Source organism: Panthera tigris, chromosome C1 (assembly GCF_018350195.1).
Source record: "Panthera tigris isolate Pti1 chromosome C1, P.tigris_Pti1_mat1.1, whole genome shotgun sequence".
NCBI lineage: Eukaryota > Metazoa > Chordata > Mammalia > Carnivora > Felidae > Panthera > Panthera tigris.
This window is the reverse complement of record NC_056667.1, coordinates 19,259,755-19,286,372: the sequence shown is the minus strand read 5'-3', so window position 1 is coordinate 19,286,372 and position 26,618 is coordinate 19,259,755. Positions and strand designations below refer to the sequence as shown.

Sequence of the window (26,618 nt, the reverse complement as noted above, 5' to 3'; positions counted from 1 at the left end):
ACCGAGGACTGTGGGTGGGTCGGGTGCTCAGTTAGTTTGATTTATGAGGAAAGCAGTTCAGGTGTTAAGAAGATGGTCTTTGAAATCAGACACCCCCAACCCCAGTAGCCCTGTGACCTCATGCTGTTTATTCGGTGAACTTTGTTTTCCTTCTATGTGTGCATGTTTGCAAAATGAGAATTCTAATAGTATTTACCTCTTGGAGTTGTGGTGATAATTAAATGAAGTTCATGCACGTAAAGCGCTTAGCCCGGTATCTATGCGAGGGCTTAGTGAACATGACCTATGACTGGCATTGTTTTCCTTGCTCCTCCTCACGTGTCTGTGAGGTCAGGTATCATTTGCCCTTCGCTGAGTGGACCCCAGTGGTCCTGGTCTAAGTTCTTACACCAGCCTGTCCGGTTCCCCAGGCCCCTCCCTCGCAAGAAGCCTGCTCCCTGCCACCCAGCTGCCTCCACCGTGTGAGGATGAATCCACTGGATGAAGAGACAGTTCCGTTCTCTTTGCCCTGATTTCCCTGCTCCGCACATCAAAGCTCAAAGCCCACACTGCAGTTCTAGCCACTCTTCACCACCAGGGAGAGTCTCCGCCCCTAGGTTCTGGTGTGGGTTTGAGTTTCACACCTGATCATCCAAGCACACAGGTCTATGCGCCGGCCGTAACCCAAAGGTGGGCGAGTCAGAGGTCTGCGTAGAGGTTAGTCGGAGGGAGGAGGACCTGGGGGTGGGGAGTTTGTGGCAGAGGCTAGTTGCGGGAATTATCGTCTGCCGTGTTGGAGGCGGGCGTGGGGGGGTTAAAGCGCCCCGTGACCTCCTCGGGAGACACTCCTCCAGCTCTCCCCGCTCACTGCCTGCCCTGATTTCCCCCCAGGTTCTCTTGTGTCCTCCCACCGGCCGGTTGCCAGGACCTTTGAGGCTAGTCTCCCGGCCGCTCACCCCTGGACTCATTTTTACAGTCTCCTGGACTCCAGTCCCTTTCCCTCTGCGTCCTGTTGCCAGATCCGCCGACAACACTACTTTTGTTTCAAAACGCCAACCTGGCAAGGGGGTCTGATGGGAAGAGGACCAAACTGCTTGTTTGGAGCCCAGGGTTTTTGTCTCGGCTCTCAGTCACCGTCTCTCTTGTCACTGTCTCTCTTGTCACTGTCTCTCTTGTCACCGTCTTTCTTGCTCAGCGCCTTTCCTCTTGTGACTTCAGTTTCCCTGCCTGTAAATTGGGATGCGGGGTGGTGGGTCGTTGACTTGGCTGATCCCTGAGGCCCGTGCAGTTGTGCTGTTTCCTGGCTCCGTCACGGAGTGGATTTTCCTGTGGCATGACATCTCACCCCCTCATCGCGCCTGGTCCTGCCCTGCCCCTCCTGTCCTCTGCTTCTTACCACGCACTTTTCCCACAGTCCCCCTCAAGTACGTGCCCACCCATTCCCCAGACGAACACGCATGCCCTTTCTCACGATGTTTTCTTCCCAGTCTCCTCCCTGTACATCCAAGTACTGCTAATCTTTTAGGCCCCATTTGAGCTCCTGCTCTTCTGTGAAAGCCTTCCTGCTTCGACTCACCTAACGTTTGATCTCTTGGCCTCCTGCTCCCCAAGAGAAACACATCCGTGCCGTATTTAGTATTGCAGTTAATGACGTTATTCCAGGAGTAGGACCGATCTGTTGCGCAGGACAAGCATCCTCCTGTTGACTGACATGGGGAGCAGGGATCACCGTCCCCTCCCCTCTTGTCCCCCTGATCAGCAGGCTGCTTGTTTCCCAGGCAGACTTGGGAACAGCTGGTGTTCGCCCAGCCCTCCGATGCCTCCGGCTGCCCCTGCTTCCTTTTCTTGGGGTTTTCCCAGATCCCAGGTGTGGGGCCCGGGGCAGACCCAGTGACACTGCGGCCGAGGGCAGCTGGAGCGAAAGGAGATATGGAGATACTTGGACACGTAGCGTTTGAGAGTTAGAAGGAGGGCAACACTGAGCACAAATCATACCGATACTGAAAATGAGGGAAAGTTTGCCAGCTTATTTTTCCCATCTTGCTTTCACCTAAAAAAAGAAGCTGCTCAGAAACACAGCCCTCCTCAGCCTGCTAAGCCAGATGGTCCCTAGATGCACAGCCTGCCAAGAGTGCGTGCATAATTCTTCATTTTCATGGTGTCACATCCAGGTCTGAATCCAGGCACTGACACTTTCTTACCATTTGATCTGGAGCCAGTGAACCCTCCCGAGCCTTTATTTTCCTATAAAATGGGGTCATTAATGTCTGCCTTGCCCACCTCAAGATGCGGGGCGGTGGGGGAGGGGTTCAATATAAGACAGAGGGTGCTTTGTAATTTACAAGGCACTAGACAAATATATGCTGCTATTAATAACAAAAGTGCCATATTTTGCTTTTTGCCAGTGTGCTGCTATATAATGAGGACGTATTTTGTGCCAGATTCTGTGCTAAGTGTTTTACATACATTGTATCGTTTAATCCTAACACCATCCCTGTAAGGTATTACGTGTTATCCCCATACAACAGATCAGGAAAAGGAGGTTCAGGAAGGTGTACTAGCTCGGCCACAGTCGCCCAGCAGGTAAGTAAGTCCTGGGGTCAGGATCGGAACCTAAACTGTTGGCTTCCAAAGTCAGTGCTCTCAGTTTCTGTTCATCCCTACCTCACAAAGAGAAAGCAGTTCTGTACTACCCTATATAGGTTAAAATAAGCCATGATTTGATCTCCAGTAAATGCCCTGAACAGTTGGGTCATACAAAGACTGATTTTTGGGGAAGGTCCAACTGAGTCCTGATGGTACACCTCTTCTAGCAGTAGAGATGGGCCGGTTCCAACAGTCCATCCATCATCTCTCCGCCTCATATAAAGTTAACAGTTCAGAGAACAAACCCATTAGTTCCGTACTCTATAAACCATGAAGCCAACCAATTGGCAGAAAGAAAATTTCTAATCTCTAACTTACATACTGTAGATCAGTGAGTGTCAGCTCTAGATGTACATCAGAATCACTTTAGAACTGCATAAAAATACAGATGCCCTGGCCATGTCTCCAGAGACCCAGAGAAGCTGATCAGCAGGTATAGGGTGGGCTCCAGGGGTGTGTGTGTGTGTGTGTGTGTGTGTGTGTGTATGCGCGCGCACGCTAACTGTGATAAGCTCCAGGGGTATTCCTGATATGCAGCCTAGTTTGAGAACCCCTGTTATGGCTTAACACTATTAGCCTATCTTTCACTTTGTTCTGGAACAAGAGTAATTACTAGCTGAAAATATAGAATCATTAAATTTTAGAACTGGAAGAACCTTTAAATCTTTTGGTGCATGAGGAAACCAAAGCTCAGGGAAGTTCAGCAAGTAGCTGGAAGATTTGAATTAATATCCAGATCTGAATTCTAATCTAGTGCTTTAGATGCCTCCATACATGCCAGAGTTTTATTAGATTATTAAGAAAATCTTCCGGGGCACTTGCGTGGCTCAGTCGGTTGAGCATCTGACTTTTGGTTTTGGCTCAGGTCACGGTCTCATGGTTTGTGGGATCGAGCCCCGCAGCAGGACTGCTGTTCCACTCACAGCTCATGGAGACTGCTTGGGATTCTCTCTCCCTCTCTCTCTGCCCCTTCCCTACTGATGCTTTCTCTCTCTAAATAAAAAAAAATAAATTAAACATTTAAACTGGCAATAAACTAAGTTTTGAAGAGAAAGAAAGAGAGAGAAAGAAAGAAAGAAAGAGAAGAAGAGAAGAAAGAAAATCCTCAGGACCCACTCACCATGACATCCATGATTTCCAGAAGTCATACCTTGGATTTTTTGTGTGGGGAAGAAGCCCGGGCTGAAAGGTCTATGAGAATCAACTCAGATAGCCTTTCTCACATGTGTTCATTCACGCTACAGTCACTTACACGGCTATACATGGTTGTCTCTGTCCTCATGGGACTGAATCTAGAGGGTAAGAACGTCAAGTCAGCAGTTAGGCCCTGTGTCACGAGTGCTATAATAGGGGAGATCTAAGGCTCAGAGCAGCACACGGTGATTAGTTCAACCTCAGCAGCGGAGAAAAGCTACAAAACCCTCGCAGAGTAACATTTGCTTGAGCTTGGTATTTGTATTAGTTATCTATTGCTGCATTATAACCCCAAATTTAGCAGCTTTGCACAGCAAACGTTATCTCACACTTGACGGCTCAGGAATTCTGGAATTGCTTAGCTGGGTGGTTCTGGCTTAAGCTCTCTCGTGAGGTTGCAGTCAAGATGTCAGCTGGGATTACAGCCATCTGAAGGCTTGACTAAGACTGGAGAATCCACTTACAAGCCGGCTCACTCACATGGCTGTTGGCAGGAGGCCTCACCTCATGGAGCTCTCCATGGGGCTGCTGTTCAAGACATGGCAGCTGGCTTCTCCCAAAGTAAGTGACCCAAGAGAGAGTAAGATGGCAGCCACAATGTCTCTTATGTCCCATCCTTAGAAGTCCTACTCCATTGTATCCACAGTATCACATGATACAGGCCAGGCCTATTCGGTGTGGGAGGGGACCTACAAGGGTGTAAACACCAGGAGGTGGGGATTACTGGGGGTCATCTTGGAGGCCAACCACCACAGTATTGGAGATGAATGGAATCTTCCAGATGGGCAAGGGAGAAGGCCTTCTAAGCACAAGAAGTAACATGCAAAGGCACAGAAATATAAATAGCAAGGCTTGGCATATTCAGGACATTGTAACTGGTTTAAAGAAAATAGGTGAGAAATGGAGATAAAGGGGAGCTTACTGAAGAAATCAAGGCCTTCTATGTCAAGGGAAGGAGTTAGGCCCTTATCCTCTCTAACTATCCAAAATTAAACAGAAACATCTAAACTTTAGCAGCCCCAAGTAAGTTCCCATCAACCTAAATTGCCTATTTATAAATTTCCAAACCGAATGTTGATGCCAACATTCTTACATTAACATAATCACTCTGGAGAGGCTTTCCCCCCACTGCTTCACACTTTCGTATGTGCATTTCTCTATTTCTGCATGGTCCTCCCATCCAACAGGAGAGTATTAATTAGGAGCATGCCCTTCTGAGTCCGCTGGACCTCTGAATTTGAGTCCTGATGTCATCACTTATTAACTTGTCGGGTGATGGAACCTCTCAGGGCTTCAGCTAACTCATCTGAAAAATGCAATCATATCTACCTCAGAAGATGCTCGAGGATAGCAAATGAGATCATGCATGCCAAGACCTCTCCTCAGTGCCTGGCACATAGTGCTCAATAAATGTTTATTATTATCCAGCGTTCCAAGTGACATTTTTAAAAGTTTATTTATTTATTTTGAGTGGGGGTGGGGGCACGGAGAGAACAAGAGAGAATCCCAAGCAGGCTGCACACTCAGCACAGAGCCCAATGCAGGACTCAAACCCATGAAGTGGGGGATAATGACCTGAGCCGAAGTCAAGAGTCAGATGCTCAACCAACTGAGCCATCCTGGCGCCTCTATAAATGACGTTAAAATTTTTTTGTTATGTTTTTTTTTATTTTTGAGAGACAGAGACAGAGACAGAGCATGATTGGGGGAGGAGCAGAGAGAGGGAGACACAGAACTGGAAGCGGGCTCCAGGTTCTGAGCTGTCAGCACAGAACCCAACGCAGGGCTCGAACTCGTGAACTGTGAGATCATTACCTGAGCCGAAGTCGGACGCTTAACTGAGCCACCCAGGCACCCCTCAAATGACATTTTAATATTCTGTTGCATCAACCGGCACCCTTTTGTTTGGGTCTGCTTAGCAGGTGCCCCCCATTGCCAGGGTTTTGAGCCATTTTTAGTTGTTTTTAGCTATAATAGTTTATATTTCTTTGTTTAAATTGGTGGGGTTTCTCTTTAAAGTTCTTTCCCTGATATTGTTTTTTTTCTTTCTTTCTTTCTTTCTTTCTTTCTTTCTTTCTTTCTTTCTTTCTTTCACAAATTCTTGTGTCGAGGGCTGACTTTCGATAGATCACAGCAAGGTCCCTAATATTTTAGATGTAGAAGTTGAAGATTGGAAAGATGAAGTAACTTGTCATACAAAGGTCTTCCTGCTTGTTAGCGTCAGAGCCAGGAACAGGGCCAGTCCCAGACACCCTGAGGCTTACCCTTGTGTTCTTTCTCCCCTGCCACCCAGACCGCATAGTCCCTGGAGACTTGAAGACAGGCCCTTCTTGCCTTCTCTTCTCCAGGCTGGGTGATTCGGCTCTCCCAGTGTGCCCTCTGACATCTCCTCTCCCACCCTTTCATCATCCTAGAGGCCCCTCATCAATCCACTATAATTGGATCAGCATCCCTGCTGGTCCCCTGAGGCATGGGAGCAGACGATGACTAATGCTTTGGAGACCAGGACTCATCTCTTGGCGCCTCTGGATCTCTGTTGGTTGATGGTGTGCATTCAGATGGGGATGGGGATCCTGTCTGACTCATACCCCTCCCTCCTACCTGGAGCACTGTCTGATTTCATCACATCCACCTTTCCAGAACAGGTGGAGGGACCAGAGAGACCATTCTCTAACTTACCCCCTGGTATGTACAAAATGAGGAAACAGGCTCAGTGACACAGGTTGATCAGTAGCAGATCTGGGACTGGGACCCAAGCCAGGACACTTCCAGCGTGATGTTGGGGAGAGGGCTTTGGAGCCAGGCAGGCCTGGGCGTGAAACCCAACTGGGTGAACTTGGGCAAGAGAGTTAAATGATGGCCAATTTCCTCTTCTGTAAAATGGCAATACCCAGCTCAGGGATGTGATAAGGAGTGAATGAGATAACTAATGTAGAGTATGGAGCACTGTGTGCAATAAATGGTAGGTAGTAGAGCACAGTGCAGTTAAGAGTCTGGGCTTTGGAATCAGAGAAACTATTCAAATCCTAGACACCCATTCGCGAGTTGAGCTGTGTGATCTTGGACGACTTAGTTAACAAGAACTAACATTAAATTTACTTGTTGCAGGCATTATGCCAAGTGCCTTAGAGATATGATCTCATGTGATGTTCACAACAATTTTATGAGATGGGTACCATCAGTATCCTGTCTTTATGACTGAAGCTACTGAGGCATGAATCAATTTAGTAATTTAACTCACCGTCCTGTATTTTCTGATTATTCTCTAGTTTAAGTTCTTTCCTGCCAAACACACCCATCTTCTTCCCTCAGTGCTGAAGAATTCTCTCCTGCTTTTGAGCTTTGGGACACGCCACAGTCTCTTAAAAACCCTCTCCCCTCTTCATCAAGTTCCGTTCCTTCCCTCCGTTCCCGTGTTGCTGGTGACTCTCCTCCTCTACAAAACCCACCCTGCAAGCCGCACTCAGGCTGCTCCAACATCTCCTCTGCCCAGTCAGCTGTCAGCGCCTGGGATCGATTCCGCAGGGTTGTTAAGTGCTCGTTGCACACACTGGTCCCCCTTCACACAAAGGACTTCACGAAGGACGAGCGTCCCCAGCAATTCAATTCAACCAACATCACACCTGCTTGTGTCACTGCTGGACCACGTGTTGGGTACTGTCCTGAATGTTAAACCAGGCTGACAAATCACATACTGCTCACCCCTGCTCTATAAAAATGAAATTCAGATTTCACACCCAAAATGCACAAGTCTGAAAAAAAGGGCTCTGTGCTGACCGCGGGGAGCCTGCTTGGGATCTGTCTCCCTCTCTCTCTGGCCCTCCCCTGCTCACGCTCTCTCTCTCAAAAATAAATAAACATTAAAAAAAATACTGTACAGAGTCAGAGATGCACCTACAATCAGCAAGTCTATTCCCAGGCAAACCTGAAGAAACCCTTGCTCACGTGTATAAGGGAACACACACAAAATTATTTCTTGCCGCACATACATGTTTCTTCATAACAAAATGTATTGTTTCCTAAAAAGCTCCAACTAGAGTTTTGGTGTTTGTTTTTTTTTTTAAGTTTATTTATTTATTTTGACAGAGAGAGAGGGAGAGAGAGAGAATCCCACAAAGGCCCCAGACTATCAGCACAGAGCCCGTCTCAGGGCTCAATCTCACAACCGTGAGATCATGACCTGAGCGGAGATCAAGAGTCAGGTGCTTGGGGTGCCTGGGTGGCTCAGTCGGTTGAGCGTCCGACTTCAGCTCAGGTCATGGTCTCGCAGTTCGTGGGTTCGAGCCCCACGTCGGGCTCTGGGCTAACAAACAGCTCAGAGCCTGGAGCCTGCTTTGGATTCTGTCTGTCTGTCTCTCTCTCTCTCCCTCCCTCCCCTGCTCATGCTCTGCCTCTCTCTGTCTCTCAAAAATAAATAAATGTTAAAAAAAAATTAAAAAAAAAAGAGTCAGATGCTTAACTGACTGAGCCACGAAGGTACCCTGAGCTCCAACTAGAGTTTGTTTTTTTTTTAATTTTTTTTTTTAACGTTTATTTTTTTTTGAGATAGAGAGAGACAGAGCATGAACGGGGGAGGGTCAGAGAGAGAGGGAGGCACAGACTCGGAAGCAGGCTCCAGGCCCTGAGCTGTCCTCACAGAGCCCAACGCGGGGCTCGAACTCACGAACTGCGAGATCATGACCTGAGCCGAAGTTGGCCGCTTAACCGACTGAGCCACCCAGGCGCCCCTAGAGTTTTAAAAAATAATGAAAGTACTGAAGTTTTTGAAATCACATTTCATTAAAAAAAAATTTATTGTGGTAACATATACATAACATGAAATTTACTCTTTTAATCACTCTTAAGTGTACAATTCTGTGGTATTAAGTGCTCTCACATCGTGCAACCTAAAAATCCTGTGTTTCTTGCAGCGTCTGGCTGGCTCAATATAAGTGTCCGACTTGGGCTCAGGTCATGATCTCATGGTTCGTAGGTTCTACCCTCTGTCGGACTCTGTGCTGACATCTCAGAGCCTGGAGCCTGCTTGGGATTCTGTCTTCCTCTTTCCCTGCCCCTCCCCCACTCATGCTCTGTCTCGCTCTCAATAATAATAATAATAATAATAATAAACATTAAAGAAAAGTGTTAAAAAACCCGTGTTTATTAATGAGCACGGGTTTAAATACCTAGAAGGTAGAACCTAGTAAATCAGGAAACATCTATGTGATTAACAAAACATTGAATAACCTGTTTTAATGTATCCTGGCATTAAACTGCCCTTTTTTTTCTTGTTGACATAAAAGACATGGGCTGTTATTTTTTTTTTCTTCCTGATCCTTGTCCTTCTATTTCTACCCCAACTTTTTATTATGAAAAATTTCAAATAGAGGGAAAAGCTGAAATCATAGTACAGAAAAACACCTGTAGGTCCACCACCCGGGTTCCCTAATTTTGAGACTCTTGTTCATGCAGTTTATAAAATACTGCCTTCAGAGGTCTTTTGGGTTCATTCCTCGGTTTCCTGTATCCCATTCAGGGCCATTCCTTTCTGGGATTCCTTTTTCGTTTTGTGTGAGTATGCATGCTTCTTTGAAAGTTCTTTGAAAGGGAAACTTGGGGTCCTTGGGGGACCTCAGACGTATGTTCATTTGGCTGGGGAGACAATTCTACATACAAATTCACTTTTTCCCTTAGAACTTTGAAGACCCCACTCTTTTGTCTTCCAGGATGCAGTACTGTTGGTAAGAGATCTGATGCCAATCTACGTCTTGATCCCTTATCTCTGGGAACTCTGGAGGCCAACTTTTATCCTCGGAGGTCAGATGCTTCACCACTATGTGCCTGGGTATGTATCTCTTTTTGACTGAAAGACAATTATGAATAAAGGACTTGGTTGATTAGTACAGATAGATGGATGGTGTAGGTTCCTCTGAAGCATGGGAGGTTTTTTTTCACAGAGGATCTCTTTCCTGTGTGGGAGGTCTGACTGTGGGCTCTGATAAGTGGGCAGGGCCTATCAGAAGCAAGCCTCCCTTTAGGCAATCTTGGAATCCCCGGCCTTCTAAAATAAGGAGTGGAACAATATGTTAACTGGTCTGTTAGTTGCAACGGCCAGAAAACAGGCATGATCCAGCTTAAGCAAAAACAATTTACTGGCTTACAGAGTTCGAAGTGGGGTTGCTGGCTATCTGCATGGTGTCAAGATGGTTGCCGACAGCCCCCTGACTCCCATCATCTTTATCTACAATCTTTATCCATGTTTGTCCACAGTCCCAGAGGAAGATCCTGGAGTGTTCTCTCCCAGGGACCGTATTATTAGACTCCAAGGAAGGGATTGACTCTGCTTGGATTCTGTATCTTAGCCAGGTCTTAGACCAGTCACTGTGGACAGGAGATAGGTACTGAAATTGGCCAGGACTGATCCATGGCCCACTTCTTTTTTTTTTTTTTTTTTTTTTTTTTAACGTTTATTTATTTTTGAGACAGAGAGAGACAGAGAATGAATGGGGGTGGGTCAGAGAGAGGGAGACACAGAATCCGAAACAAGCTCCAGGCTCCGAGCTGTCAGCACAGAACCCGACGTGGGGCTTGAACTCACAGACCGTGAGATCATGACCTGAGCCGAAGTCGGCCGCTCAACCGACTGAGCCACCCAGGCGCCCCCCCACTTCTTATGCCTAGTGCAGACCTGACATTGTGACTGTTTTCCAGAATCATGTGGGATGGCAGAAAAGCAGGCAGCCCCGCAAAGGGCACAATTCCTGGCAGGTAGACCACCCATGTTCTCATAAGGATTCTAGGGCATTCATTGCCAGATGGAGTTGCCTCTTCTTTTCCCTTCTGGGACCTCTGGCTTTTTCACTTAAGCACCCTCCCTGAGATCTCTCATTTTGTTGGGAAAGCACTTCCAGTACCTTTAGCAGATTTCAAAGCAGCCATTCATCCCTGGAAGGCATTGGCACAGCACTATCATATGAGGACATCTACCCTAAAAACCACATCATTAAATTTATAATTTTTTAAAAATGTTTATTTATTTACATTTGAGGGGGGGCGAGCAGAGAGAGAGGGAGACAGGGAATCCCAAGCAGGCTCCATGCTGTTAGCATGGAACCTGACATGGGGCTCAAACCCATGAACCGTGAGATCATGACCTGAACCGAAACCAAAAGTCAATTGCTCAACTGACTGAGCCACCCAGGAGCCCCTTTCATTTTCTTTTCTTTTTTTTTTTTCTTACTATCGAGTGGTACATGCAAAGCAGACATCCTCCCTTCCACTCTGCACCCCACTTAATGCCAGCTCTCACTGCAGTGGAGAGGGGGTCAGAGACATGGTAGAAATCAGGAATGGAGTCAAGGTCAGGGAGGGCATGAGAGTCAGGGGTAGGTGAGGGTGTGAGAGAAAGTAAGGATTGGATATGCCTTTCAGAAGCTACTTGGTAATTTTTATTTGTTTCAAGTTTTTTTCCTTAAGTTTATTGATTTATTTTGAGAAAGAGAGAAAGCATGAGCAAGGGAGGGACAGAGAGAAGGCAAGATAGAATCCCAAGCAGGCTCCAAGCTATCAGCACAGTTCTCTTCAATCTCACCAACCGTGAGATCATGACCTGAGCTGAAATCAAGTGTCGGACCCTTAACTGACTGAGCCACCCAGGTGCCCCTGTTTGTTTCAAGTTTTTATTTAAATCCCAGTTAGTTAACATACAGAGTAATATTAGTTTCACAACTAGAGTTTGGTGATTCATCACTTACATATGATACCCAGTGCCCATCACGAGTGCCCTACTTGGTAATTTTTAATGATAATTTTTATTTTGACTGTTCTGTCATTTCAAAATGTCCCTCATATCAAAGTGGCTTTGCCAAGCTGCCCTGCTTTGAGGCCCGGTTAGAATGAGACTCAGATAGCTGATTCCCAGGCCAATACTCTTATCAGATAGTGCACAGTCTCCTTGCAGAGAGGGGCCAGACCTCAGCAGGGCAGAGTCCAGCCCCAAGCTCTGCCCTCATTTGTCCTGCGGGTTACTGCCTGAGCAGATGTTCCACCCATCCTATGTTTGGCTCCCCGCACCCCCTCCCTCTTCCTCCTGGGTTCAGATCAGGAAGGCGAGTGTGGAACAGGCAAGAGTGAGCTAGCGGGCTGCTCCTGCCCTCTGCCCCTGGTCCTCTGTCTCTCCAGCCTCCTTGTCTTCCATAAATAAGGCTGGCCCAGAGGATGCCTTCACCTCCTTGTTGCACCCTGTTCAAAACTCGGGAGCTACAAGGCCTGTAGACCTCCTCTATACTGCTGCCAGTGCCTGGGAAAGCCATAGGCCACGGCCCCTGCTGCCCTTGGAGCCCTGGATAGAGCCACTGCCTCCCCAGAGAGCAGTCCCTCCTGGCAGTAGGGTCTGAACCTTGAATTGAAATTTTTGGTTTTAATTTAGTTTCTCTTCCTTTTTTACCCTCTTGTATTTTCCTACACACATACCCCAGCACCCCCATTCTTTAAGTAAGAGATGCTGTCTTAGTTTGGGCTGCCATAACAAAATATCATACACTGGGGGGCTTAAACAAGACACATTGACTTCTCACAGTGCCAGAGGTTCGGAAGTCCAAAATGAAGGTGCCAGCTGATTTGGTTCCTGGTGAGGGCCCTCTTCCTGGCCTGCAGACATCTGCCTTCTCCCTGTGTCCTCACATGACAGAAAGGGAGCCGTCTCTCTCTCTGTCTTCTTTTCCTAGAGCCACTAATCCCATCATGAGGGCCTCACACTCAGGACCCCATCTAAACCTAATTACCTCCCAGAGGCACCACTTCTCAATACCATGCCATTCCAAGTTAGGGCTTCAACATATGAATTGTAGGGGGACACAAACATTCAGTCCATAGTAGATGCTTATTGTAGAAATTTTTGACAAATACAGAAAAGTAAAACAGAAGAAGAGTACAACCTATACTACCATCTAAAGGTAAATGATATTTAGAAATTTCTAGCATATTTCTTAAAGTATACATATCAGGGGTGCCTGGGTGGCCCAATCAGTTGGGCATCCAATTTCTGCTCAGGTCATGATCTCACGGCTCATGGGTTCGAACCCCATGTTGGGCTCTGTGCTGACAGCTTGGAGCTTGAAGCCTGTTTCAGATTTTGTGTCTGCCTCTCTCTCTGCCCCTCCCCCATTCACGCTCTGTCTCACTCTCTCAAAAAAAAATTAATAAATAAAAAAAATTTTAAATATATATATCATATGTACAACTCTGTATCTCATAAGCATTTTCCCATATGAAAAAATCTTTGTAAACATTTTATAATACTTACCATTTTATTTATTTATTTATTTTGAGCCTAACCCATGGCTTGAGCTCACAACCCTGAGATCAAGAATCAGATGCTTGGGGCTCCTGGATAGCTCAGTGGGTTGGGTGTCAGACTTCAGTGCAGGTCATGACCTCACAGTCTGTGGGTTCGAGCCCACATTGGGTTCTGTTGCTGACAGCTCAGAGCCTGGACCTTGCTTCCTATGCTGTGTCTCCCTCTCTTTCTGCCCCTACCCCGCTCGCTCTCTCTCTCTCTCTCTCTCTCTCTCTTAAAAATAAACATTAAAAAAAGAAAAAAAGAATCAGATGCTTAACTAACTGAGCCACCCAAGTACCCCTTGTATTCACCATTTAAAAAAAAAATTTTTTTTTTTTAACATTTCTTTATTTTTGAGACAGAGAGAGACAGAGCATGAACGGGGGAGGGTCAGAGAGAGACGGAGACACAGAATCTGAAACAGGCTCCAGGCTCTGAGCTGTCAGCACAGAGCCCGATGCGGGGCTCGAACTCACATACCGCGAGATCGTGACCTGAGCCGAAGTCGGACGCCCAACCGACTGAGCCACCCAGGCGCCCCTGTATTCACCATTTTAAATGACTGAATAATATTTTATCCTATGACTATACCACAGGTTATGTGAGCAGTCTCCTGATGTTGTGTGTTGAACTTGCTTTTACTTTTTGTTACTGTAAAAATTAACATTATTCCTTGTGACAGAACTGTCTTGTCTTGGCTATGGGAGTGGCTCCACAATCTACATGTGATAAAGTTACATAGAACGAAATACACACACCCAAATGAGTGCATGTAAAATAGTGAAATCTGAATAAGGTGAGGATTGCATGAATGCCAGCATCTTGATCCATGATTATATGAGCTTTTTTACTGCCATAGATCGAACGTGTCCCCTCAAAATTCGTATACTGAAACTTAATCTCCAGTGTGATGGTGTTAGAAGGTGGGACCTTTGTGAGGTGATTAGATCAGGAGGGTGGAGCCCTTGTGAATGGGGTTAGAGATACCAGAGTTCCTTCACCCGTTCTGCCATGTCTCTGCCATGTCGAGGATACAGCGTCAAGACAACCACCTCTGAACCAGGGAAAGGGCCCCCACCACACCTGTAACCTGCCAGTGCCTTCAGCTTGGACTTCCCAGCCTTAGAACTGGGAGGAATAAATGTTTTTTAAACGACCCCATCTATGGTGTTTTTGTTATAGCGGCCTGAACAGACGGAGACAGTTACCGTTGGGGAAAACTAGGTGAAGGGAATAGAGACTCTCTCAATATTATTTCTTATAACTGTCTGCTAATCTAAAAATTAATTCAAGAGAAAAGGTTTTAGGGGCGCCCGGCTGGCTCAATCAGTAGAGCGTGTGACTCTGGATCTCGGGGTTGTAAGTTCAAACCCCATGCTGGATGTAGAGATTACTTTAAGAAAAGTAAAGAAAAAAGAGAAGAAAAGAAAAGAGAAAAGAAAAAAGAAAAGAAGAAGCTTTTAGGAATCCACTGTAGTGGATATCTTCTTTGTGTGCATATATACATCTCAACTTCTAATTATTTCCTGTGGGTAGATTCCTATGAGAGAAATTACCAAATTTGAAAACTTGGTCGAAGATACGAACTCTCAGTCCCAGGACATAGAAGACCTATCTGCATGTCCGCAGAGGAGGAGGGGTTAGCCAAACTCACAGACTGTTCTGTAAACCCAGAATGCTAGTTCACTATTTACAGTGAAAAGTGTGAGCAGAGGGGACCAGACTCCCTGTCATTTGGCCAGGGCTTTTGCTGCCCGTAGACCCTCCACCAGCAGAGCCAGGGGAGTTAGGTGATATGATTCAAATGTTAAAGATATCAAGCCAAGGCTTACTACACACACCTCAGAAATAGGGCTGAACCATTGCTACCAGCGACAGACAAATGGGTTCTTGGGCCAGGGGCACCCCTCCCTTAGCAGTGCTTGAATGGGGACAGCCTATATTTGCCTACTGTGCTCCTAAGGTTGATTAACCCCTGTTCCAATTAGCACATTGTTTCTTTAGGCGTATGATTCTATTCTAGCGAGTTACAGCCAAATCTTGTTGACCCCAGAGCCCTTCTGTCTCATTAAGGCACTTGTTCATAACCCCTTGTTCAGTAGACCTGGAAGCCTCTGGAAGGCTCTGGAAGGCTCTGGAAGGCTCCTATCCCCAGTGAAATTGCATGCAAAATTTTGAGTATATGGTCAAATGTGCATTTTTCTGGAGAGAGAGTTCGTTGCATTTATCAGATTTTCAGAAAAGGATATCAGCTTAATAGTGAGCATCACATGGCCCCCATGTTCTAGGCCTTGTACTCAGGGTTTTACATAACCTCATGTTATCCCCACTGAGTCCAAAAATTTGTCTCAAGTTATCAGTCTGGGCATGCTAAAGAACCTCTGTTTTCAAGTGACTTTGTGTATCTTTTCTCTGGTACAGTTACTATCTGTCCTACAGGGAAGTCTTATCCACCCCCCACCCCCACCCCCACCTTTTTTATCTTCCTAAATGAAGAAAAAGTTATTGGCAACAAGCACACCCACGATCCATGCCAGACGACGCTGTGGAACAGCTTTGTTGATTCTTCTGGAGACTGAGCACCACTGTCTGTGTCAGCATCTCTAGTTACCTGTCTTATTTTCTTATTCACTGATCCCTGTGTGCACTCGGATTAACTTGTGAGCTAGCACCTCACATCTACATCTCACCCCCCTTGCCACCTTGAATGCTGTCTTCCGCTCCCCTTCCTTCCAAACGGCAGCCCCGCTGTCCGTGTACTCTCCCTTTTACTCCATCAGAGTCTAGAACCCTTAGGTTTTCTAAAGGATCATCGGGTTGCTTTTTATCAAAAGCAGTATGCATTTCGATGCTAGCTTTCCAGTAGAAAGTCAGGCAAGAGGCTTTTCAACATTCACTTATACACTGAATATTCATTAATTCAGATACTGTTCTAGGCACTACGGATATAGATAAAAATCTTGGCTTTCGCCAAGCCTAGTTTTCAGGGGAAGAGCACGGACTAAAACAAATAAACAACTGAAGATATAGTAAGTCAGATGTTTTTTGGGTTTGTTTGCTTTTTTCGCCTTTTTTTTAAAGACGGAGAGAGTGGGGGAAGGGCAGAGAGAGAGAGAGGGAGAGGGAGAATCCCAAGCAGGCTCCATGCCATCAGCACAGAGCCCCACGTGGGGCTCCGTGTTACAAACCATGAGATCATGACCTGAGCCGAAATCAAGAGTCAGACGCTCAACCGACTGAGCCACCCAGGCACCCCAGGTCAGATGCTTTTAAGGGCTGAGAAGAGAAATAAAATAGGGGCAGGGCCTAGAGAGTGCCAGGGACAAGGCACTGCATGTTTACTTGGGGTACTCAGGGAAGGCCTCACTGAGAAGTGACAATCAAGCAAAGGCCTCTGTGGTGTAGTAGGCAAAATATGGGTTTAGGGGTCAGATGGGCCTGAGTTCAAATAATGACTCTATACTTCTAAATGTGTGACCTTGGTCTAGACCTTAGCTTGGGCTTTAGTTTCTTCATATATAGCATGCAGATACTTACGCCTGCTCCGTGAGAATGCTGTGAGAGTGGAACCACGGTCATAGCTTTTGCTACATGACCCTGAGGGCCCACCCAGTCAGGGGTTCCTTTAGTTTTGGAGGGTCTTACTTGGGTCCAGAGTCCCAAGGCAGGGGCTGGAGACTCCTCCCTCCCTGAGCCCAGCACCAAGATGAGGTCTGAACCTTCTCTAGTGATGATTTAGACGCAAATCCCGCCACAACAATAATGTGAACACCCCTCTCTGAAAAGAGAGGCTTTTTGTTCTCAAGGAAGACCCTCTCTCTTCCCTGCCTGACAAGGGTGTGGTCTGCAGTCCTTTCCCGGATTGCAAAAACCTCCAATGGTTCGACACCCTAGATCTATTTTCATCTCTCTACCACTTGTTTAAAATAAGGAGCTCATTGCTATTCTGCCCACGGCTGCGTCTAAATCATAACTGGGCTGGGAGTTGAATACATTTTTCTCTCTTCTGCTAAATACCACTTTTATCCTTCCGAGCCCACAAGCCCTCAGATGACAGTGTCTGCTTCAGCAGTCCAGGCGTGGGCCCCGGGGAAACACACAGGTGAGGGACCCCCCACCACCACCCCCCCAGCTCACAGCGAGCTTCCGTCCCCATGACCTGTTTGTCTCCCACTGCAAATTCTCCTGCACCTGGAGCTAGCCAAAGCCACCTTCCAAGCTGTCCCCTCCTGTTTTCACCGTCCTTCGTTCCTTGGTGGGGGCGGAGGCTTTGTGAGCCTTTGAGTCTCCAAGTCTGTCCTGTGAAGGCTTGAGACTCGGCACCCTCAGGACTTCTGTCTCCCTTTTTCTGACTCCTGTTATATAGGAGGGAGAAGATGAGCAATATGAGGAAATTATGGAACTCCAAAACGCAATTTCATAAACATAATTTAAAAGAGATTTTTGACTCCGAAAAGAAATGATGTCATGCTCTAAATTCAGCCTGAAACTCGTGCTTTTTTATCTCTAATCTCGCCCCATCTGAGTCTTAACTCCTCCCGCATACCTCCTTTCCCTTTAGCATTATTACCATCATCTTATAGACCATCAAATCAGCCCCGCCGGGGAGGGAGGTGAGTGGTTTGGACCAGATTAGGATGTGAGGCTCCCCTGAGGACAGATGAGCCTGAAGTGTCCCTCGACTGCCTCATTATTTTAATCATGATTTTTTCCTTTTCAGTTAGCCCCCGTGCACTTGTGAGAAACCCTTGCCCCCAACACTGCAGACATCAAGAAAAAGAGTAAGTGTCCCTTTCTGTTGCTGGGGAGACTGAGAGTACCTGGGACCCCAGAGAGTCAGGAATACAAGATAGAGAATCAGAGCCAGCCTCTGCCTTAGCTGCAGAAATGGCCCTCTGAAAAAAAGGGTTTTTCCAGCAGTGGAGGTGGATGGTGACGAGCCTATGACAAAATGGCAAGACAACAGCCTCTGAAGCTAGTCCGCCTCTCTTCAATCCTGAGTCTGCTATTTACTGGCTGTGTTACCCTGGACAAGTTACTTCACCTTTCTGAGCCTCAGTTTCCCCATCTGTAAATGGGAATGATAATATTTCTCCCTGGAGATGTTGTAGGGATCACGTGAGATGATACATTAAAAAGTGCCTAGCACAGCGTGTGACAAATGGTAGCCGTAATCACCAAATGCCCACAGTGTGCGGACCCTGTGCCAGTCACCGGAAATACTTACGTGAATACGGCAGATATTTCGTCTTTGGGGAGTTGATTGTCCTGTGGATAGAACAGGCGGGCTAATGTTTACCGCACAGCACGATGGGAGTGGCGCTGTCTGCAGCGGTGACTAGAGCTCCCCCGTGTCTGCAGGTGACATTAATTGTGTGAGAGCAGAAACTGAACCCATAACCTTACTAATGGAAATGGAAAAAAAGTAATAACAATAGCAAGTAGCAACTGGCCATTTCCAGGCAGAGGGTGTAAAATCAGTCACGGTAGCCAGTGACTTCTTTGTCTCCTCTGCAAGTCTTTACAATATCTGGTGATGAATAACTGAAGAGGTGAGTGTGGCTTTTCTAGGGACTTAATAAAAGTAACTGTCCCTAAGGCCCCGTGCCTACCAGCTCCTGCTCCGATGAAGCCCGGCAGAGCCAGAACTGGTATGGGCTCCCCACCCACCTTTTTAGAGGGGAAAACAAGTAACAAAATGGCCAAAGCGTGCTTTGGAAAGAGGCTGCTGGCTAGAACCCAGTGAATCTAGTAAGCAGATCACCAGGGTGCCTGGCTGGCTTCGTCCACGGAGGATGTGACTCTCAATCTCGGGGTGACTCTCGATCTCGGGGTTGTGAGTTCCAGCCCTGTGGTGGGTATGGCAATTACTTAAAAATAACTAAATAAAGTGATCTCAAAATAAGCAGGTCATTTGTATGAGGTCAAGGAATTTAGGAAAATGCCTTTTTGCAGGTTTAGGTTAAAGTGGAACCCTCTACTCTGTCCTTCCATCAATTGACTGAAGGACATGGCAGGAGAGGTGGGAACGATATGACAGAAGGCAGTTTGCCCTGTCGCTGTGCCAGCGACCTCCACCCATACATAGAACTCCATCTGAGGGAATGTCCTTGCATGGGTTCAGACTTGAGGCCTTGTCCACCCTTCTTTGCCATGTTATTTTTGTCTTTCCCCCTCACATGGGTATGATACCTCAACAGAGTATAAATTCTCTTCAGTTCTGGAAACCCACAGATTCTACAATAGCCCTGTGAAGCTAGCACCTGTCAAACGAGGGGCGCCTGGGTGGCTCAGTCGGTTGAGTGTCCGAGTTCGGTTCAGGTCATGATCTCATGGTGTGTGGGTTTAAGCCCCACGTTGGGCTCTGTGCTGTCAGCTCAGAGCCTAGAGCCTGCTTTGGATTCTGTATCTCCCTCTCTCTCTGCCCCTCCCCTGCTTGCTCTCTGTCCCTCAAAAATGAATTAAAACATTTAAAAAAAAGAAAAAAGAAAAAGTAAATGACTTACCCAAGATTAAACAGCTAAAAAGTGGAAATCCCAAATCTGGAACCCAACTCTGCTGGCTGTGAGCCCAGTGCTTCCATGGTTCTAGATGCCTGCTTCCTGGGGGCCATGGATTTGGTCTTCTTCTAAGAAGGAGAGGGTCCCCCAGAGGGCTGAAGATCCACGGCCGTAAAGCTCTCTTCCTTTTCCCGATACCCCCTCCCGTGTGGGAGGTCACAGGGACATCAGGAAGCCAATGGTGTGAGTAGATGAACCCCAGCTTCAGATCAGAGTCAGGAGGTCAGCTCTTCTCCAGCTCTGAGCCATCTCTCTTGTGACCTTGAGCAGGTCACTGCACTCTTCAGAGTCTTGGGGTCCTTCTCTACTGTGGGGAGCCATAGCCCTCTCCCTGTCCACTTCTTGGGTATGATGAGGCTCCAAGTAACAAGTGACCTTAGAAATGCTTTGAGGGGGCCTGGGTGGCTCAGTCGGTTAAACGTCTGACTCTTGGTCTCCTCTCAGGTCATGATCTCATGGTTTCGGGAGTTCAAGCCCCATGTCTGGCTCTGCAGTGGCAGCTGGGAGCCTACTTGAGATTCTCTCTCTCTCTCTCTCTCTCTCTCTCTCTCTCCTTCTCTCTCTGCTCCTCCCCTGCTCTCATGTCTCTGTCTCTCTCAAAATAAATAAATAAACTTTAAAAATTTTTTTGGAAAAAAAAAAAAGAAAGAAATGCTTTGAGAGTATTAAAAGCACGGTAACAAATACCAGGCATGATTCTGAACATCTTCATACAAAAAATGAGGTCTTCTTCCTCATTGTTACTTTTCATGCATTCACTCAGTGCTAGAAAAAATGTTTATAGACTACTTCTCCTGTGCCAGATACTGCAATAGGTACTGAGGACCCAAGGAAATCTCCAGGCTTTGAGGAATTCAAAGGGAGAAGAGACAGATGTAAACAAAGAATTATGGCATAGACGTGAGGACCTTATTTTATTTTTTTAACTTTTATTTTTTTAATGTATGTTTATTTTTGAGACAGAGAGAGAGAGAGAGAGAGAGACAGAGCATGAGCAGGGGAGGGGCAGAGAGAGAAGGAGACACAGAATCTGAAGCAGGTTCCAGGCTCGGAGCTGTCAGCACAGAGCCCGACGCGTGGCTTGAACTCACAAGCTTGAGATCACGACCTGAGCAGAAGTCAGACGCTCAACCGACTGAACCACCCAGGCGCCTCTAGACATGAGGACTTTAAACTGAAGTCCACAGTCGAGGAGACCTCCCAGTGAGGGGTCCTAAAGTGCTGTGGAATCCAGAAAGGGGTGTGGTGAGTAACATTTGGAACCAGAGGAGGCCCCACAGAAGGCAGAGGAGTAGGAAGGTGATGGGGGGGGGGTGCGGAGGGGGAGGGGCAGCGAGCAGAAATAAGGGGATGATGTGCGAGAAGAGTATGTGAGTAGTTTAGCACGGTTGGAGCAGGGGCTGTTTGAGGAAGTGTGGTAGCTATTTCTCACTGTTGCAGTGGGGCCTAGGAGTCGCCTTGGGGTTCCCTCTGTGGCATGTTCAGCTGGTAGTGTCAGTGTGTATTAGGTTGCCTTTCCGGGTTACAAGAAGCCCATGTAAATGAAATTCAGTGACGGAATTTTGTTACCAGGTTCCACTGGAGGAGGAGAGGTTTTTGGTTGCTGTTTTCTACTGTCTCGGCTACTGGACATGCCCAGGATCCCTGGCTTCCAAGTCAGTGCAGTGCCGTTCAGGTTACAGCCCGAGCTGTAGGGTCCCATGAGCACCTAGTGTTGGCGGTTCCTAGGAGAAGGAGGCTGGTTGTGCTGGTCTGCTGCTGGGCATGACTCGCCTCCTTACGCAGGGCTTTCAGCCAAGCCACCATGGCAGGAGTTGGTTTCCATTGGGCTCAGCATATACCAGGCCATCTGGTCACCATCCACTATCACCTTGTACAGAGAGAACTCCACAGGACACCTTCCTCAGATCGGGCTGTGAATAGGGCAGGTAACTTAGCTCTCCAGAATTCATCTCGTGGATGGCATTTAATCTGCACAGACTGTGTTATTTCTTCACGGAGTCCTTTCCAGTTGGGACATTAGGGTCCAAAGTTACCATTTCATGATTTTTTTTTTCTTTAATTTATCCTGCTCTTGACCCGTTTTCCCCTATGAAGACCCGTGTGGATTTCTCCCTTGAACAGAAGGTGTTGGAGCTGAGGAGGAAGCTTTAGAGATCACAGTCCAACTTACTTCACAGATGGAGAGAGTGGGGCCCAGAAAAGGCAATAGACTTGCTCAGAGTTGCACAGCAAGTTAGCTGCAGGGTTAGGCCCAGAACCAGGTCTTCTGACTCGAGTCAGATTTTTTTGGTTGGTATATAAAGGTGCTTCCGTGCTATTGAGGTGTTCGTCAACCCATCTGCTGCATACCAGGCAATATGCCATATCCTGGGAAAAGACCGCTGTATAATCCCTGTCCTCTAGGAAGCTCACAGGCAGGCCAGCAGAGCAGAGCACAAATGGAAAAAGATAGCTGTTTGATTTTAAATGGCCCTGGGGGAAGCCAACATAGTTAGGCAAATTTTACTATATCCAAGGGAGAGTTCTGGAAAGCTGAGTACCTGCCGAACCCTCCGTGAACTTCTGAGAGAGGTGGTCATCAAGATATTTTGCTTCAAAAAGAAAAAAAAAAAAAAGATTTCGGTCTTGTGAGAACCAGACAGGTCACAGCAGAACTTCTGGACCAGCCATAGGCTAGGAGAGAGTGGCAAGGAGCCTGAGGGGATGAAAAGGAATAAGATTGGGGACCTCATTACCAGCGAACCTGTTCCCTAAGCCCTCTGTTCTTACAGACCCGTGCTAGCAGCCCAGAGCAGCTAGGGAGCGGGACGGGGGTCTCTGAAACACGAATCGCCAGTGATTATAAGGCCATCAGGCAGGAGGCTGTGTGTCTTTCCTCTAAGTGGGACAGGTTTTATAAAGGACACGTGGAATCGTTTTTCTGGCTGGCCCAGTGTCCTTCCCATGCGATGGCTAGGGGATGCTGCCATGAGAGGATCCTGGGAGGGGCAAAAGATTGGCTTGCAGAAAGACAAGTGAAAACCCTGCTCCAAGGGAAGCTCCAGAGCCTGGACCCTGGCAAATTAGTCTTTTGGCCTGGTTGCCATGGAGACAGACAGGCAGCAGCTGCGCTGGGAAAGGGAACAGCAGCCTCACCAGCATCTAGGATTCTGAGACAGCCATGGAGGGGGAGGGGGCTCGACACCGCCCTTTCTTCCCCAGATACAGAGGCTCCTGTCTGCCCCTGAAGCGCCCAGACTCACAGGATCTGGTGAGTTGCCACGGTCGTAAAAGGAGACAAGGCGGTGCTGGCTCCTGAGATGCCGCTTTTCTGGCTTCTAGGCCAGTGCCCTCCCGCTGCACCATTTGTCTCCTGCTCAGCTTTTGGAGCAAACAGATCTTCCAGTGCTGAGCTCCTGGGCTCCGGAGGGTTTCCAAGCCTCCCTCCTTGGAGGGGATAAGTCATTAGAGGTGAAGCCCAGAGTGTTGGCCACCAGAGGCCAATTTGGCCCCATGCTCTGTCACAGTCTTTCTGGAAAACCTGGCAGAGGCTGTCTGGGGATGGGACCAGCCATTGTCTGGGAAAGAAGCTTGAAGCCGAGCCTAGAGGGAACTCGGCAAATGATGGGGTTTATTGTTCCCTCATTTGATGCTACACTGATATCATTAATTTATGGCTCCAAGCCCTGTCCTCCCTGCCCTGGTGGAAACAGTCCTCGGCTCTCCCTTCCTATGGGTTATCTCTGGAAATTGGAGGTGGGAGAGAAGGGGCCTGGGATCCAGGTCGCCTGAGTCCACTTTCCCAACAAAGCTGCCAGAAGGTTGTGTCTCTGCGTCTCCGTTTCCTCCTCTTAGGTAAGAGGAGAAATGAGCAGGGTATTGTCTGGGGCTTTGAGTGCCTGGGCGGTGCACGTGACCAGGGTGGTTACCTAAGAGAGCAGAGCCCTAGAACAGGGACAGCGGAGCTAGAGAAATCCAGGGGCTACTGCCGATCAGACAGGGCTTTCAGTGTTGCTATTTTAATTATGAAGGTAGCTCACGTGTGGGTGTAAAGAAAAAATCAGTACATAAAGTATATAAAGTCAATTGAGAAGATCACCCATCGCTTCAAGCGCCGATACGTCACTCCTGCTGAAAACTGCTGGTGATTTTATTGTGTATTTTTTAGAGCTTTCTCTATGTGTATTGCTTCCCCCCTATATTATGTTTTAATTACACAAGTGATTTACAGGAACACATGTTTATAAAAGACACAAATGCCACAGATAAACGTAGAGTCCAAAGCATATTCCCTTCCCCAAAGACAACTTTTGGTAAACTTTAGCATCCTTCATGCATGTATGTACCAACAGCACAAACACAGAGTTTCAGCTTTTCTTCCTTTCAAAAAAATGCAATCATAACATCCATATCCTTCTGCAAGTTGCCTTTCCTGCTACAATAACATGTTACCCTGTAGATTTTTCCACGTTTCATATTCTCCATTATGGATGTTCTGTGCTTATGAAGTGGTCTCCTCTGATAGACACTTGCGTTGTTTATAATCTTTTGTTATTAATATTATGCTTTGTGCATTTGTGCACCTATTGATGTAGGGTTCATTTCTAGAGGTAGAATTGTTAGGTTCATGTGTTAGTATATCTTTAATTTTTCTAAATACTGTGGGGATTTATTTTTAAGGTTTTTTTTTTAATTATCCAAGAATGCTCATTGCAAAAAAAGTGGAAAAGTATAGAAAGCCATCTAGAGAGAAAACATCACTCACAGTCCCTCTACTCATTTGCCACAATTGCCTGCTTTTTGGCATGTTTGCTTCCAATCAGTTTCTGTGTCCTACTATTGTTACAGTGACCAGATCAGATCATACTGCAGAGATAATTTTCTATCCGGCATTTTTTTTACCTAATGTTACAAACATTCTCCTGTGTCGGTAACATATTTTTGTCAGCATCCTTTTTTTATGATTTCATGATGGACATTACATGTACATACTGTAATTTTCTTAGCTCTTCCTCTATTGTTGGGCTTTTCAGTTGCCTACATATTTTTCACCGTAACACTTCAGTGAATATCTTTTTGTACAAATCTTTGAAATGCAATGATTTCCTTGAGCTAGATTCCCAAAAGGAAAATTACTGGGTCCAGAGGAAGGATGTTAGTGAATCTATTTTTAAGTGGAATTTTGAATTGCTAATATTCATACATGGAACAAAGGTCCAAAGGTACTAAAAGTTAGACAATGAAAAAAAAAGTCTTTATTCTACTTGGTCCCCCCAGCAGTGGTGTTCCCCCGAAGGTAAATTGCCTGGTTTGTTGTGTATCTTTCTTAGGGGAAAAAAAAAAAAAAAAATATATATATATATATGTATATATATATATACACACATATATATATATATATACATATATATGTGTATATATATATATGTATATATATATATGCATATACACAGACACGTATTATACATACACGTGTATACACACATGTATACATACATATATATTCCTTTTTCATTTAGAAATAGCATATCAGAGCTATACTTTTCTCTCTTCGTTTAATATTGACGATTGTTCCATATATAAAAAGGAGAACTGCCTCATTTTCTGAAAATATTGCATAGAATTTCTTTAAATGGATGTGCCACAATTAATTCTATTGAAATGGTTTTAGGTTAGTTCCCAGCTTTTGCTATGGGAGCTGTGCCGTAATGAATGTCCTTACATATACACACCATTTTCACCACATGCTAGCACATCCATCAATAGAATAGATTCCTTTGAGTGGAATTGCTGGGTCCCTGGAAATGTGCATTTGACATATATCGCCAGCTGGTGCTGTCTCCTTAGAAGATGCTTATTTCCTCATTAAAGGGCAAGGACAGTTCTTCAAACTCTTGATCCAAATGGCCAAACTACTTTCCAGAAGCGTGTCACCTATTTGCTCTCTTGCCAGCCATACATCAGCCCTCCACGCCCTCCTCCCACTGAGTAAAAATAGCATGCTGATGTTTGCAGTGTCTGTGCTCCATTGTCACTTTTGCCAAAAGGATCTGTGAAAGACTAGCAAGAGTGAGCAGATAGTTCATTTTTAAAACTTGTTTAAAGTAGATGGGTTTATGTGGTAGTTTTTAGGAAACCATAAAGCATCATGCAATTATGAATTGACTATTATGAAAAACATTCTAATTTGCTTGGGGGGAAAAAAACTCGTATAATCAAAACAAATTTTAAAACACAGAATCTGGGAGAATTTCCTAATCCCACTCTATATGTGTGACCTGGGGAAGTTGCTTATCATCTCCAAGACTAAGGTCTTAGAGTCATCTGGAGGAGGAAATGGGATAATGCACTCAGCACAGTGCTTGGCATCTGACAAGGGCTCACAACGTGGTAGCCAAGAAGAAAAGTTTGCTAAGGAAAAAACACCAATCTTCCAAGTAATGCCAACTGTGAGAGGAGGGAGCCTTCCAGGCTCTGCAAAGGAGGCTGGGCGGTGCCAGCTTTGTTCTTTCCCGCAAATTCTTCCTCTGGTCTTTCCTGCCTTGAAGAGGAAAAAGGGAAATCTGGCCACAGGCCCCTGGGGAGGAACACCTCACACTAGCACTAGCTCTGGGAGCACTAGCTCTTCAGAGGGGCTGGGATCTGGGACCTCACCCAGATTGCCCTTGTGCACCTCGGAGGTCCGTGCATCCTCCACGGGGGTCCCTGCCGCAGCCGGATCGGAGCCCGGGAAGTGAGAAGTGCTGACCCAGCCTTGCATTTCTTACTCCGAGCTAACGGCAGGCGGTGGCTGCCTATGCCTCCGGGGGTCCAGCGTCTCAGAGCTGCCCCGGTGGGCGCGGCTGCGTGCTCGATGGCTTGGGAGGTCCTTGGGACTTGTCAGTGCCGTTCTCTGCAGCGCGCTCGCTCCATTCCAGCCAGTCAGGCGCTGCCTGCAG

At 46.6% G+C, this 26,618-nt stretch overlaps 1 protein-coding gene across 2 annotated transcripts in view; it reads left to right on the top strand.

Annotated features, from left to right (window-relative positions):
- PAFAH2 (platelet activating factor acetylhydrolase 2) overlaps positions 1-26,618 on the top strand; it is a 64,139-nt gene that overhangs the window by 36,637 nt on the left and 884 nt on the right. The window contains exons 11-12 of one of the 2 annotated variants that reach the window (XM_042996198.1): positions 9,525-9,643; positions 17,859-17,919. In XM_042996198.1, coding sequence (XP_042852132.1) covers positions 9,525-9,643; positions 17,859-17,879 — 140 coding nt within the window. In that variant the 3' untranslated portion in view covers positions 17,880-17,919. Of the gene's footprint in view, positions 1-9,524; positions 9,644-17,858; positions 18,059-26,618 lie in introns of those variants that run through there. The other variant, XM_042996197.1, reaches the window with a different exon arrangement.